Below are 15,141 nucleotides of genomic sequence, written 5' to 3'. Positions count from 1 at the left end.
TATGAATATACTCAGGATTTATCGGAATTGATTCGAATTTTGAAGGGCTGCTTTCAGAAAAGTGAGGCTTCTGCAAGTTATTAGACGCCCATTGGCTGTATCACCCTGCCTCTGCCCATTGCACCTATGCCTGCCTACTAGTAAATCAGATCAATTCGATATAATGCTGATTATATTCATGGAGCTAGTCCACATAGTAGCCAGTCTAGATGTCAACAAAGCGCTCATATCAATGCAGCGCTGAAAGAACTACAAGGTCTATGACATATGGTTCATATGTTGTAACTGTTGGTATGAGATCAGATGATGTCCGTTTGTGGTGATCTTAGGTGCGTTCGATGCGCATTGATGGGAGGGATCTAATAGTTTATGTCATGTGATTGTGGAAGCAGATGCGATGGAATGGTTTGAGTAACACTGCTGCAGCACTGTATGTACTGTATATGGCTGATTATAGGCTTGTTTCTGGGCCAATCACTATATATGTAGGTGTATTAGAACACCTCTTTGAAGGGCTACAAGACAGTATATGTTATGTTATGTATTGTGCTTTGCAGCTGCTATACTGTAGCAACTACTGCTTGGCAGTGTTGACTGGGTTATAGTGTTGTGCCTGGGAATATGCTTATGTAACATGCACCGTTCAAAAGCCACTTTGAAGGAGTATTTGGCATAGTTTAAAACATAAGAAATGGACAAGAAATGAGCAATAGAGAGTGTAAGCAATGTTCCCATATGCAGTTGCCTAATAAGGTGTGTGAGAAAAGGGTTACATAAGCGCCACCAGCGCACTCTCATCGCTCCTGCCACTGCTCCTCCTCTCTTGGGGGACTCTCATCCACCCTTCACCTCTGTAGCCTGTCTTTTGGCCAAAGTCAGTGCTTATGAGTGGGAGGATGCCCCCCCACAGTCCCTGTGCTCCTGTACCATGCCTACTTGGTGCACTGATTTAGAGTGGTGGTCTTGAGCCTGCAATGCCTGCGATATTGCCATTTTGGGTGGCCGGGTTGTTGGAGCATAGGCCGAGTTCTGTGTGAGATGGATTCAGCTTTATCTTTGATGTTTTGGTAAGCTTTGGGTGTCTATGGGTGTCAGGTGAGTGTTCTCTGGCCTACTTTCTCTTTTCTATGGTACTTTGAGGCCACTGCACATCCCTTTTCATACCCCTTCACTTCTAGAATACTACCAGATTGCTCCCAGGTGTGTGCTCTTTCTGTAGACCCCCATTTATCCCCCACTTCGCATTTTTCATCCCCCTGTGCACATACTGATGGTGTGGGTTAGCACAGCGCTCATAGGTGTCTATCTCAGAGGCGCCCATAGCGCTGCTACATCCACAAGCCTTGCATGCCATCCATCCCTTTCCCATGGTTGGATCTGCTTCATTTTTGGTAGATAGGCACTAGTAACACTGCCCACATGATCTATGTACTTTGTTTTATCATTCTGTATGCTTTGAGCCCATAACAGCATGTTTATGCCCTGGGACTGGCCACCCAGCCCATCTGGGCGCTACTGGGCGCCTATTTTCGCTCTCAGCCACAGCCACCACTCCCAGCTACTGCCAGCCACCTAAAATTGTCATCCACAAGCCCTGGCTGCAATCCATGCTCTTTTGGTGGGGCTGTGCTGCCCAATCTTTGTCAGCAGCCTCACCCATGCCTCTCCACCATATATGGACACTGTTTGCCACTGTTTGCCCCTTCTGCCCCTGCCACAGCTGCCACAGTGGCTGAAAGTGCAGCTAGGTGCCTATTTTGAACACCTTTTTCAAACTCAGCTCAGCTCAGCTGGTACAGCACCTGGGTGGGGGACCCAGGAGCCTTGGGTTCAATCCCTGGTAGTGCCGCTTTTTTCTGCATGTGGCTGTGCTATTTAGGCCTGGTTGTAACAATGGGTATTCAGGCTTTGTAAAATCCAATCAATTGCCTAACATCCTCATTATATTCATGAAAGCAGCCACCATAGAGTGTGTTACTAATATGCTTACAGCTTGACTTTATATGCATTAGATGAGGTATAGTGTAGATGTTATCACTGGTGCCTACTAACTTTGGATAGCTCCTGTGATCTCAGTTCTTATCTGTTTGGGGTGATTGTATATACATCAGAAAGCTATGCAGAAGGCCTATATGACTGGAACCTCTTTGTCTTCTCTAGTTCCCCCTTCAGGTGGTCTAGCTATGTAGAATGATAGTGTGTATTCTGCCTCTGTAAAATCAAATACAGCACATAAAATCTTGACTGTATTCAGAAGGGCAGCTATAACACAGGGTGTTGTAACTGTATTGGCATTGATATGCATAGTAAGCACTTTAGTCCTAGCTTCCACAATGTTTGGACTCCTGCTATGTGTTCTGTTCTTGTATGTCTGTGGTGATAGTAGTGGTGTTTAACACAACATTAAATGTAGCATATTAAGGTCTCTTATAGCTTCTCATTATATTCCACATATCATTAATCGTTTCCTGCCAGTAATGGCCCACTCCTACCCAGTCTAATGACAGCACACCCTCTGGGCTGTTAAAAGCGAAATCTCTAATGACAGAGCCTCCCCTAGGCTGTTAAAAACAGAATTCTTAATGACAGAAATTCCTCTAGGCTGTTAAAAGTGACGTGGAGTTATCACAAAGCCCTTTTGGGCTGTTAAAAGTGATCTTTGTAATGACAGAACCTCCCCTAGGCTGTAATAACTGACGCCAGGGACCCACTGGGACCCACTGGGACCTACCTAGCTATAAATAGCCAGGTGCAGGTAGTGCTACAGGTGGGCATTCTGGTTGGTATAATGGGTTGGAATTGGTGTAAATAGGTAGCTGCAGGTGACTATAGCTAGAATGGTGCATTTGGGCTGGTCTGGGCAGCTGGAATGGGGGGCAATAGCTGGTATTTACCTGCAAATGGCCAGCCTGGGGTGCAGCACAGGGCTGGAATATCATCAGGCACTGGGTATCAATCAAAAGGGGCATCAAACAAGAACCCAAGAGCATGCTGATCGGAGCAGTATTGGTGGAGATATGGATGTACCGCTGTTTTGGCCGATGGGGGCATTGGCTAGAATTGGGAATTGTGGATGGAATACCCTGGTTCTTGTTTTATAACGTGTGGATTGCCTTCTAATGAGCGGGATTGAAGTCCGATCAGAGAACCACCACCTGGTTCTGGATTAGATTGCTGTTTACCCTTCAGCCACAGCACTTTTGATCCCCCAATAGCCACCCCCCATATCCTCCGATAAGTGTTCGGTTTTTTGCAGCCTTCTCTTCTACCCTAAGGTATGCCCAGCACAGACTCGACTACGTGTGATTCGTGTGACACATCACATGCAAGTGACCAATAAGTCCTCGCCAAGTCTGGCGTCAATGCTAGCATTAACGGCATCGTGCGCGACGGTCTACATATGAAGTCTCCGAACTGTACAGTAGAGTAATAGTGCTATAAACAACTATGATGTGCAATGGAGAGATTAGGAAGGTTTTGAAGTAGTGTACATGGATCGTGAGATGAGAAACACTGCAAGCGACAAGGTGCACGGTACGGCGGCACCTGAGGGGCTCAGGACCCATTTGACCATGTGGGAGTCATGATAGTAGCGAAGGTGAGCTCGAGCCACGCTCAAAGATCATTTATGGGCTGAGGTAATGACAACACGGTACTTTCGTTCACATGCAGGTCGTAGGTGAGCAGGCTATGACAATCTTCATCCACTAACACATCGGAGCCGACTTGGGCTCGCCACTTCCCCCAGTGACAGACCTCGCCCGGTGTCGTGCAAGACTCAAATCATTGCTTGCCACAAATGCTGGGGCAGCACCGTCACCGGAGTGCAATGTGCCTTGAAGGGGAGCCGAGAGAGCATCATCAAGACCTTTGATAGTAGAAGGGCTGCCTAGGGGAGACTACATCAAGACACCCTTTCATGCAGGCCCAGGCTTTTGCTGCACTCTTGACATGCTTGTAAGCCCCAGCCTTCCATTCCGGCATCCCCTTGCACCCCACGACGGTCCACAGAACAGGCAACAAGCGACATGGGCACATCATAATATTTCTTATTTACCTCTTACCGAGCAGGATATTCAATAGTATACTATCTACACTGTGGATACATTGTCTGTGTACAATCAAGCTTGATAGAAGGGTGAAGGGACACAATAAAAACATAACTATCAAGAGACATCGAATGTACGGGGGGAGCTCTAGTATCCTATCGATTTACTCTCGCGGGCCCCGCAGAACTGGCCGAAGCGTGACACTTCTAGGGTTATGTGATGTAGTCGAGTCTGTGCTGGGCATACATTATTAAAAATGGATCTAGGTATTGTTTTGATGTGAATCACTATATGTGGCTCCTTGCACAGCTGTGTGCATTTCCACCTCCTACGCTACCTTGCCCTGCGCGATGAGATCCACAAAGATTGAATTCATCAGCGCTTGGAAGGTGGCTGGCGAATTGGTGAGCCTGAAGAACATAACCTTGGGTTTGAACAACCCTTGGTTAGTGACGAAGGCAGCCTTCCATTCGTCACCCTCCTTGATCCGAACGTTGTGGTACCCCCAGCGCACATCGAACTTGGTGAAGTACTTTGCTTCTCGCAGCCGATTCACAATGTCTGAGGTGAGATGAAGCAGATAGTGGTTCTTGACGGTGACATCGTTCAGCTTCCGGTAGTTCTGTACTAACCGGAGCTTCCCATCCTTCTTCTTGACAAAGAAGACTGGAGACGCCATGGGGGACTTAGAAGGTGTGATGTATCCCTTGCGCATGTTGTCCCCTAGGAACCAATCAAGCTCCTCCTGCTCGTTCAGAGGCATAGGGAAAACCTTAGAGCAGATTGACTCAGGTGCATCAGGCTTGAGGTCGATCACATGGTTGTACGGTTTCAACTCAGGGAGACGCTCTGATTTGACCTCAAAGAACACCTTAGCATGGTGTTGATACTCCTGCGGGATCATCTCCTTGAACGTCTTCTGAGGTTTCCCTTTGTTGGCAGCCTCTGCCAGCTGCGTCGAATAGGTGTAACCCACCGCACACCACACTTCCTCCCTCGCATCCTTCAACACTCCTGCCTTCTGCCACCATCGTTGTGCCTGGTTCGCATTAATACACTGTTGTGCACCAAACAGGGTTGGTACTGGGCTAGGCGAGATGCACATCAAATCAATCAAAGCAGGGATAGAACGGGAAAAGCCGAAGACGTAATATGTAGGCGCTCGGGGAGCTTATCAACCCGACCATCAATCACGCCTCCCCATCCCCATCACCACCTACCACATTATGCGCCTCCCCAAGCCCTACTCCCTTGACGAGCCTCAGCTGTGGCCGTGCATCTCTACCCACTTCCCTTGACCTCCACCACGTCTGCCGTGTGCCTGTCCGCACAGACATGGCGTCACCTCACCCGCACCTCTTCCGGCCTCAATGGGTGGCAAGGCCTTCAGACAGGTGGCCCATGTCCCGGCGCCTGGAGGGCTCTGTGATGCAAGGTCAAACAGCACGATGGGAGGCCCGATCAGTTGTTCCTCGTGCAGGTAGTCGGGTTCTGGAATACCAAGAGACCCGGTTGTGCTGCTCGCGAGCACGTCCACAGCCACCGACGGCCAGCCTCACCGTCGCCTACGACCACTACGATGGGCCCAGCCAGCCATGGTGGGACCGCCTCGCCAGCGTCTTCTGTGGGTACCCACTCAGGGTCCTGACCACGAGCGTCCCTTCCCAGGCACGTCTTTCTATATTCCTTCATACTGCATCTCATTGTCACTGCAGGCGTTCTCATTGACGCAAGCCGTGGAGCGAGGGATTTTTCGGACGAGGTTCAGGAATGGTGCCAGCAACGCTCCATGCAGCCCGGAAAGCTGATGGATGTGTGAGCATGTATTGGATAGTGGCCTGCTTGCATGTTTTTATATGAATTGTGCGATGCTGTCCGCCAGAAGTTGTGCTCAAGGTGAGCCAGGACTCTGCATCAACACAGGCCATACATAGAGTATCAAGCAAGGTATCACTAATGCATGCTTGGTCAGCAGATGACCTAGGCTGAATCAGTAAGCGAGTTAGGAGCCAACACGTAAGCAAAGATGATAAAAGCTCTGCCAACCTAGTGACCATGCCCCAGACAAAGTCTGGAATGTTCCAGCAAGTTCTGGAATATATACATGACTCACCCTGACTCACTGTGACTCCCCATGACTCACTGTGACTCACTGTGACTCACCACAACTCACACTGACTCACATTAACTCCCCCTAACTCATTTGGACTAACAACTGGTCAGAATGACTACAGTAGATAGCACATGTATGTATTAGTCAGCGGCTAGGGGTGTCACCCTCAGAACAGTATATATAGCTGGGCTGAGGAGGCCCCAAGCAAGCCAATCCACTGAAGCGAATTCCCCCCAACAATTCGTGCTTCAATCAAACAGCCTCACTGCCAGGGCAGATCTAGAGTAAATCTAGGTAGTATCCCTTCCTCTGAAGGTGCTGTGGAGTAGCTCCTTACTTGGGCAAGCAGCCAAGTAAGTACAGGTAAAAGTATAGCAGGTAGTTCTGTCTATTGAGAGACGAAGTACGCATAGGCGTATCGTACAGCAGAAGAGTCAAGCACTGACTAGTCCAGAACTCACGAGAGAGCCAGGAGTGTTCTAGAGTTGACTAGAGTAGAGAGAGCTGGGAGTGCGACACTTGTCGTGAATAGGAGATTTCACGATTGAAGTCAATCGACTACAGCTGAGAACACTGTCTCAAGAGTGAGACAGAGCTAGTGCATAGAGGCACAGGTATTGCGGAGGAGTTAAGCGCCAAGCTAGTGCAGACACAGACGTCTACTAGAGGAGAGGCTAACCCACGCACGGTTAGGTAAGAAAGCCGCTTTATTGAAAAGCGAGGCACAGCGCATATGGCGCATTATACAGCATAGGCCGAGAATTGTTACAGGGCGAAGGCGCACCTGTAGAGATATCAAGTACTAGTTAGAAGGACTAGTGTGAGTACGAGTAAGGTACTCAAACTCAGCAGATTGTATCGGGTGTACGGAACACCTACACACAGTACAAAGAGGAAATCAGTGTACTCACACAGAGTACAAAAGAAACTACCACACGGTTTCTAAGGTGCTCTCTTGGTGCTTGATTGAGTATTCTACACTCTGATACAACTGAAGAGGCCTCAAGCTAGTGCAAACCCGACCATTGTAGTCTTGCACCGAACTCGACGAAGCCTCTGCTGGAAAAGAGGAAACCCCGCAAGCTTTGTGGCAAGGATCGGAATAGGTCATTGCATATCGAGAACCCCTCGCTCTAAAAAACAAACAAGTATTTCTGTTAGAGCACTGTCTCTAACCAGGACTTGGGTTATTTGTTTTGAGTAGTGATTGGCTAGTCAACCAGACAGCTAAACCTCACAAACACCTAGTCCCGCCGAGTAACCCTAGCGTTGCGAAACCCGGGATTTGTGTGTGTGGAACCATCACTGACCCCCGTTTGTCCGACAACACTTGAACGCAGGCTGTTCCTCCTTCTCCTCGTCCGTCTCAATCCGCATCTCTCCCTTCTTCCAGTCTATCTCCAGATTCACCATGTAACCAAGGCACGCCAAGGATCATGTCCTCTGGTCCCAGATCTGTAACTAAGAAATCGAGACGCTCGCTATATGTACCCATACCTAATGTAAGCCTTGTGAAATGTGTAATACTGCCTGTTTTGTTCTTTTTACCGTTGATATTGTGCACTGTGATCTCCTTGAACAACGGGTGCACTGAAATACCATGCCTATCTATGAACCTTTTACTAACAAAAAGCGAAGTTGCACCAGAATCAATCATTAGTGGGGGTCAGAGTGGGCGATTCCGGGCCAATTCTGAGATGATTCGACGCTGATTCTTGGGGCAATTCTGAGGCGATTTATGGTCAGAATCACCTGCAAAATCAGAATCAGGTTTGACCGCACTGCGTAGACACTAGTAGATACCCCGATGTCTACCTGATTCTCCCTTCTATGCAACGTACTTATCCGCCTGTTATTTCTCATCTGGCCTGAGAGATAAGTGGATGGCCGTGGGCGTCTCGACTGTCGGCTGCAAACTCATCTTGTTGCTCTGCTCCGTCTTTATGGCCGTGTTCACGTCGCCGTGCTCAAGCGGAGGCGACACTCCTTGCTTATATCAAGTATCGCCGTTTTCTCGCCCTCCAACACCGCAAAGCACGAGCTAGCCGCCTCTTACTTGTGCGTGGGGCCGCACAGCAAGCCAACTCCTCTTCCGACATCTCCCTCTCCGACTCCTCCAGTTCCTCCGATAATTCAAGCGATGTGGTCCTCTCCAGCCACAACGAGTCCACCAGCTCTGACGAACAAGTATCCGAAAGCTCCGACAGCTTCGACATAGACTTTTCTGACGTCTCCTCAGACATCACCATAGTCTCCTCATCCTCCTCCTACGAGTCTGACACTGACACCGACACCTCTCTGTTATCATCAAGCACAAGCTCAGGCCACAATGGAGACTCAGAGAGGAGCGAGAGGGAAGATCTACTACCTCTTGGAGACATTTGGGATGACCAAGAACAAGCTGGCATTCACAATCGCTTCCGGAACCTCGGCTTGCACGTACATCAGTACATCCACAACCTGTATTCAACTCGCTATCAAGTGCCTCGAGCCCGTATCCCTCGCCCCGAGGTTCCGTTTATGCACCACATCTTGACCGAGTACAAAACACATCGGCCGGACCTCTTCCGAAGCAAGCTCGGTGTGACTCCGTGGACTTTTGATCAGCTCGAAAAGGCCATCGGTAACGACCCCATCTTTGCCAACAACTCGCCCAATCCTCAGTTTCCGGTGGAGTTCCAGCTGGCTATCGTTCTTCGTCGGTTTGGACACTACAGAAATGCGTCCGGGCTGCAGAAAATCAGTGACTGGGCTGGTGTGGCCAAGGGCTATGTGGTGAAGGCTACGTCTCGCGTCATTGAGGCGCTGACCCGTCCGAGGATCCAAGAGAAGTATATCCGCTTGCCCAGTCGTCGTGAGAAGGAGGAGGCGAAGGAGTGGGTGGAGGGTATGTCTTGCAAGGAATGGCGAGAGGGATGGTGTCTTGTCGACGGTACCTTGGTTCCGCTCTCCACTCGGCCGCATTGGTTTGGTGAGAGCTACTTTGACCGCAAGTGCCGCTACTCTCTCAACATCCAGGTGTGTGACTGAATTTCCACTTTACTACACACAGAGCATTGATGCCCAGCTGTAGATTGTTTCGCTCCCGAACTTAAGGATCATAGACGTCGGGTATGGATACACTGGGAGTGCACATGACTCGACAGCATGGGAGGGCACGGCCATTGCCCAGCGTCATAAAGAGCTCTTCAACGACAAGGAGTTCATTTGGGCAGATTCAGCCTATCCGGTAAGTCCACTCCATTGTGTTGCTGCACCACGATGATCTGATAGAAGTTCAAGATCGAGACTTGGGTTGTTGCACCTTACAAGAAACCGGATCGAGATCTTCCTGACAACGACATGTTCAACAAACAAGTCTCTGCCATTCGCATTCGCTCGGAGCACGCTATCAGGTACCTTAAAGGCCGTTTCCAGAGTCTCAAAGGCCTCCGTGTATCCATTCACGATGAGAAGAGCCATAAGTACGCTACTTATTGGATTCTTGCCTGTGTGGTAGCGCACAACCTTGCTCTCGAGTGTGAGGCCGAAGAAAACTTTGACGACAGCAAGGAGTTTATAATCGGAGGCCAGGAGTCGGATGACGATGATGAAGACGCACTCGGCTCAGGGCAACACCGCAGCGGCATCACACGGGAGCGCTGTAACATCGAAGATGCCAAGGCGAGACGGGAGGAGCTCAAAAAATGTTTATTGGAGGCAAGGGCAACGAGGAGAGCTCTCAGATAGCATACCTCTAGGTACATATAACGAACTATTGTGCTCACCGCCGTGACTCAAACATGCCCACAATTAACCTCGTCTGCCCTCACAGCACACTACCCAGCGCGGACAGCCCCACCCTCTTCATCAAGCTTGAGGAGCGATGTCGCAGGGGAGGTCGACGGGCCATGGGTGGTCAGGGATGTGCCAAGGGGAGAGCACACGGCATCGAATGGGTTTGAGGAGACAGAGACGGGCATGTGTGCGCCTGCCCAGGGGGTCACGGTGGGCGTGAGCGTAGCAAAGAGGAAGGAGGCGGCGTCGGAGAGGAAGGGCAACGCGTGGGCGCGAGCATGACGAAAAAGGAGGAGGTGGCGTCGGGGAGTAGTGCGTGCCCGCGATCAGGTGGAGCACGGGAGTCGGGCGCCTGTTGCTGCGCACGGAGAGCAACATCGCGCCGCACTTGGTGCTCCCAAACAGGTTCCGGAGTGTGAGGTCCTGCACGTATGCCCAGCCCTCGTCCTCGAGCGGCATCGGTTGGCCTGAGTACAGGATCTTGTCGAGTGTCTTGAGGAGGGCGAGCACCTTCATGTCACCGCGGTGCGTGGCGCAGACGTACACAGCGAAGAACGCTGGGAACTGGTTCAGGTGCGAGAGCCCGCCGACAGTGATCATGTGCGCGAGCTCGGTGGAGGAGAACATAGACAGCGCGCTGCTGGAGCGTGCACCCGCTGTGCTGGAACGTGGAACGGGAAGGTCTGCCCAATGTGGCACATGCTGCCCCTACAGCATCCGTCAGCATCGGTTCGCGGGAGGGAAGGGTCAAGGCACTTACATCGCGACCGTCACGTCCTGCGGCGCGCACAGCGGGGGGCTCAGCCCGATGTCGAGCCGGACGTGTGGAAGATTATCACGATCTTGTCCGCTGACACAGGTTCGTAGAGCGGAGGGAGGAAGGCGGGGTCGACTGGGGTGACATGGAGGTTGTCCGTGCGGTAGGAGGGGACGGGCATGTCGCGTGTGAGAACCTTGCAACTTTTGCGCTGGTGAAGCTTTGCGGCTGCGGCCTCAGTGAGATCTGCCGCCGCTCGAGGTCGATGCTCGTCTGGTTGTTGATGCCTGCACGTGCGGTGGGGTCTTCTCAGAACCTGCAGCCCATACTCGGTGTGTTGCCCACGCACCTGACGAGCTTGTTCGTCCACCCACCCGTTGATGTCACCGTCGCGATGCATCCGTGCACGTCGAGCGCGGACATGCCAACCGTGCCCTTCAGGTTCGGCAAAAGCGCGTCCGGGACGAGCTTGTTCATGTTCTCCTCGAGTGGCAGGTCGGTGATGCACGCGAACTCGTGCGTCTCAACGTGGGGAAGGAGCCCCTTGGGAAGCCCCAGTCTGCGCTGGTGCTCGCACCGGCGGTTCTCGGTGAAGTAGTAGGAGGGGTTGATGAGTTCGGTGCCGAGTGGCTGGGTGACGTCCTCTGTCACTGCGGCGTGGCCTCTCCGGAAAGCATGGTGCGAGGGCGGAGTCGGGGGCGAGGTAGAGTGCGCATGCGAGCTGCAAGGGGTAACGTGTGCACGTGAGGAGGGTGAGACTGAGCAGTGTTTGTGGGGATAGGGTATGCATGGGGGAAGGACACTTACCTTTCCGCACGCGTTGAAGACGCGCCTCTGCCGCGTTGAAGAGCGGCAGTCTGCAGTAGAAGGTGTGTTGAGGGCGCATATAGTCAGTAACAGGGTGAGTAGACGCACCTTCCATGGACAAGACTGCAGCAACAGCCGCGTCCATGGGCTCCCCTCCTGCGCTCAGAACGGTGTACTCCGCAGTGAGCAGTGCATGTCGTAGCGCAGCCTTGTGCTGCTTGCGGAGTTCCAGGGTGGCGCGACTTGCGAGAAATATGTGTGATCCTCTTCTCAGGGGACCAGAGGCGAGAGATGGGGTGGTGGCAAGTGGATAGTGTGGTGAGGGAGATGAGAGACAGAAGCAAGGTGAAAAAGCGCCCAGAATAGACCCCACATATCATCCAAGTAGCAAGTGCTGCGGCGATATACTGATAAGCTTAGGACAAGAAGAAAGTTTGTTATAAGTAGCTCTCGAGGATATTTTACGTTACTAGTCTACTTTTACTGAGCATTCTCGCCGTTCACCTATCCCGACACTATGTTCGAGTCCCCAACTCCTGCCAAATCACCCATCAGACTGGTTATCGTGGTGTGCATGACTCCAGCAGCCGCAAGCGGATCCAGCAGGTCAATGGGAGCTTGTCCATCAAGAGGGCGATAAATGGTCGCAGTGCTTGGGCCCAGGATGTCGAAGTTGGGGGTGTTGTGCGACATCGCACTACGAGACATTGGAGAGTAGCCCGGATCCGTTGAGAACGCACCAAATCTGACCCCTCCAGGATGCATGCCCTGCTTGATCATGGCCATCTGCATCTGCATCTCCTGCTTCTGCTTCTCTAGTGCGCGCTGGTGCTTGAAATCGAGGCGTAGCTTGAGCAGTTCATACTTGCCATTCGTCTTCAAGATCTTCACCTTTGCCTTCTCTTTGTCAACCATGCTGCGAGCGATCTGGGCGTCGTAGAGCTTTTGCTGAGTTGCAGCATCGGTGAGATGGAAGTTGTTGAACTGGTCCGAGTTCTTGAGCTTCTTGCCTGAGGCTGAAGTTGTACCCTTGGCAGCAGGTGTAGATACTCCAGAGCGTGTGGAGGTCTTCTTGCCAGACTCGCTGGCCACAGTAGCGGTGTCCTTCGTCATCAGTGGCTCACTGGTGCGAGCAGGGGCCAGGTCGGCACCACTACGACCAGACTTCTCGCACGCAGCGGCCACGGACCTGATGAGATCGCTGTCATCATCGTCGCTGTTGTGGGGATCGACGGCGACTGGGAGAGACTTGCTGCGCTTGGCCGGGGAAGCACAACACCAGCAGAGGGGGAAGATGAATGGGCACGCTTCGTGGAGGTGACCTGCTCATCATCTATCGAGTCGTTGTCATTGAAATCGTCCGGTGGATATCATCGTGCCAGCCATCGAGGACCATAGAGTCAATGTTGTCCTGTCCATTGGCAATTCCGACGGGAATGACGTTAGGGCGCGCATTGATAAGCCCTTTCATATCCCACAGAAACAGGAACTTCTCCTGGATTTGGGCTAGATTTGGTGTGATGTGCGCAGTCGTGAGGATCTAGCGAGACACCGTCGAGCTTGTGTGGAACTAGACTTACCCCATCGGTTCGTGAAGCTGTTGTTCTGAGACATGTCGATGTCCTCCTCCCTCTCAATACCAGCTCCAGTCTGGCCCAGCTCAGTCAAGTAGTCCCGAGTCTCCTTTTCGAGTCTGCCAGGCCACTGGGTCATACAACATCCTATCGCCAGCGTGCAGATATAGGATGACGTACCCTTTGAGGCGGTTCTTGACCTTCAGCCCCCACTTCACAATGTTCTTTGGATCAGCTTTCACCTCTGCATTGAAGGCGGCTCCATACTCCAGGTCATCGGCGAAGACAATGGTGGCGAGCTTGGCGTGGAATTCTGTCTTGCGTTTCCCACCGCCATTCTTCATGGAGGGGTTGGGACCAGGCTCCGGGTATAGGCCGTTTTTGATCTCCTTGTTCTCTATGACAGAGGTGATGAGTCGGTGAGAGAGAGGTATCGTCCAGGTTCTGTGTGACGCAGCGTGAGCACAGTCACTAGAGATCACGAAGCACAGAGGGCTGGAGGCATGTCATGATGTAAAGTTACGTACGTCTTCTTCTTCTCTCCGTTATTCTGGTCGTCGCCTGCTTCTTCAGTGACGGCGCCTTGAGTGTCACCACCAACGTCACCAGCGGCACTCTGGACAAGGACTCCGGTGGGTACAGAAGACTTTGCTCCCTTCTTGGACCGGGTGGCCGCAGGCTTCTTGGCTGTTTTCTGGTGGTTCGACCGGGCCATGACGTTTCACAGTGATATGGATAGCGGCGGGGTGTGGTGAAGGACAACAACTCGAGCGGTGGCGGCCGCGTAGCCAGCAAGGGTTTAATTTATTTTTTCACAACTTTTTACAGTCAAGTATACTTAGTGTCTGATAGCTCAGTGCTCGCAGAATCATCACGGCCAGAATCTGATTCTAGGGCCGAAATCCTCCTCCAGAGTCGCTTTTCAAACGGGGGCGATTCTGGCTAGGCGCCCAGTTTTCGCACGGAATCGCCTCGACAATTCTGCTCAGAATCGGCAGTCGAATCATCTCAGAATCGGCCCGGAATCGCCCACTCTGACCCCCACTATTGCTGCGGTCTTAACACTCTTATTGTTTCTCTTTACTATCACACTAGTGCGAAAATGCGAACCAGATCAATTTGCTTCAGGTATCATATAGCTATCTATTGTATCATATGCTCTAGGTACAGATTCAGGGATTTGTGAAGAAAAGACCTTTAGTGGGGGCGCCACTGCCGCAGCTCTTAAGCAGGCTCATTCGGAAAAGACTTCTGGAGCAGCTCAAGCTCGCCACATAGGTACTTCTGCTGCTCCATCATATGCTGCATTTGCTCGAGGATTGCGTTGATCCCCAGCACATTGAGGTTCGCCGTTGAGGTTGACGCAACTGGGCTGTCCTCGGTGGTAGCTGCAACATGCTACTGACCACCGAAGTGTGGCCTGCCCAGCGCCTTGCTCTGGCAAACATTCTCCCAATGGCCATGGCCTCCGCACCAGCAGCAAGTCTCGTTTGTGTGGTTGCTGTCCTTCTTCTGGTGGTTAGTCACACCACAGCCCCAGCACCTGCAGTTCATTGACCGTCTGAACTCGCTCAGCTTGGCAGCATTGATGTCCATCGTGTCTAGGTCATGAGACGTGCACATGGTCAGCAGAGTTGCCAGATGTGAACTGCCTGGTTGTGGTACAAGGATGGTCAAAGACACTGCAGACTTCCCTGTCCGCACGCACACTTGGCCTTGCGTGTGCAAATGTGCATGTCAAGGTCTGTAGCGACCTGAACGAGGTTGGGGAGTGTGGTAGTGTCATGAGCAGTATGCACCAGCTCATCCTTGATCTCCGAAGAGAGGTGTTCATAGAACCTGTCGTAGAGGTCGGTCTGGCTGTAGCTGGTCCTGTCTGCGAGCTTGTTGAAGCACATGTAGTACTCAACGATGGAGAGGCTACGCTGGTGCAGGGCCTGCAGGGATACCTTCGCATCGACTGCCTCGTCGGCGTCTTGAATCGCATTTTGAACGCCGCTCTGAAGGTTGTCCAGTTGTTGTTGAACATGGCCAGCCCGTTACCGATCGTTTCCAGGTAGGGGG

The 15,141-nt window shown here is 51.8% G+C and overlaps 2 protein-coding genes across 2 annotated transcripts; both read right to left on the bottom strand.

Moving 5' to 3' along the window:
* Positions 1 to 10,011: 10,011 nt before the first annotated feature.
* Positions 10,012 to 11,648, bottom strand: BXZ73DRAFT_111355 (uncharacterized protein; the record flags this gene model as incomplete). Its single annotated transcript, XM_048017392.1, has 7 exons — positions 10,012 to 10,579; positions 10,639 to 10,647; positions 10,700 to 10,716; positions 10,779 to 10,983; positions 11,046 to 11,326; positions 11,504 to 11,553; positions 11,612 to 11,648. 7 exons carry the CDS (start codon positions 11,646 to 11,648, stop codon positions 10,012 to 10,014), a joined length of 1,167 nt encoding a protein of 388 aa, XP_047870528.1.
* A 359-nt stretch (positions 11,649 to 12,007) lies between these two features.
* Positions 12,008 to 13,792, bottom strand: BXZ73DRAFT_111354 (uncharacterized protein; the record flags this gene model as incomplete). Its single annotated transcript, XM_048017391.1, has 5 exons — positions 12,008 to 12,760; positions 12,897 to 13,009; positions 13,084 to 13,196; positions 13,258 to 13,521; positions 13,605 to 13,792. The coding sequence occupies 5 exons, from the start codon at positions 13,790 to 13,792 to the stop codon at positions 12,008 to 12,010; spliced, it is 1,431 nt and encodes a 476-aa protein (XP_047870527.1).
* Positions 13,793 to 15,141: the final 1,349 nt, after the last annotated feature.

The sequence above is a fragment of the Epithele typhae genome (genome assembly GCF_022376455.1).
Source record: "Epithele typhae strain CBS 203.58 chromosome Unknown BXZ73scaffold_528, whole genome shotgun sequence".
NCBI lineage: Eukaryota > Fungi > Basidiomycota > Agaricomycetes > Polyporales > Epitheliaceae > Epithele > Epithele typhae.
The sequence above is the reverse complement of the archived record's forward strand: the minus strand, read 5'-3'. Positions and strand labels throughout refer to the sequence as shown.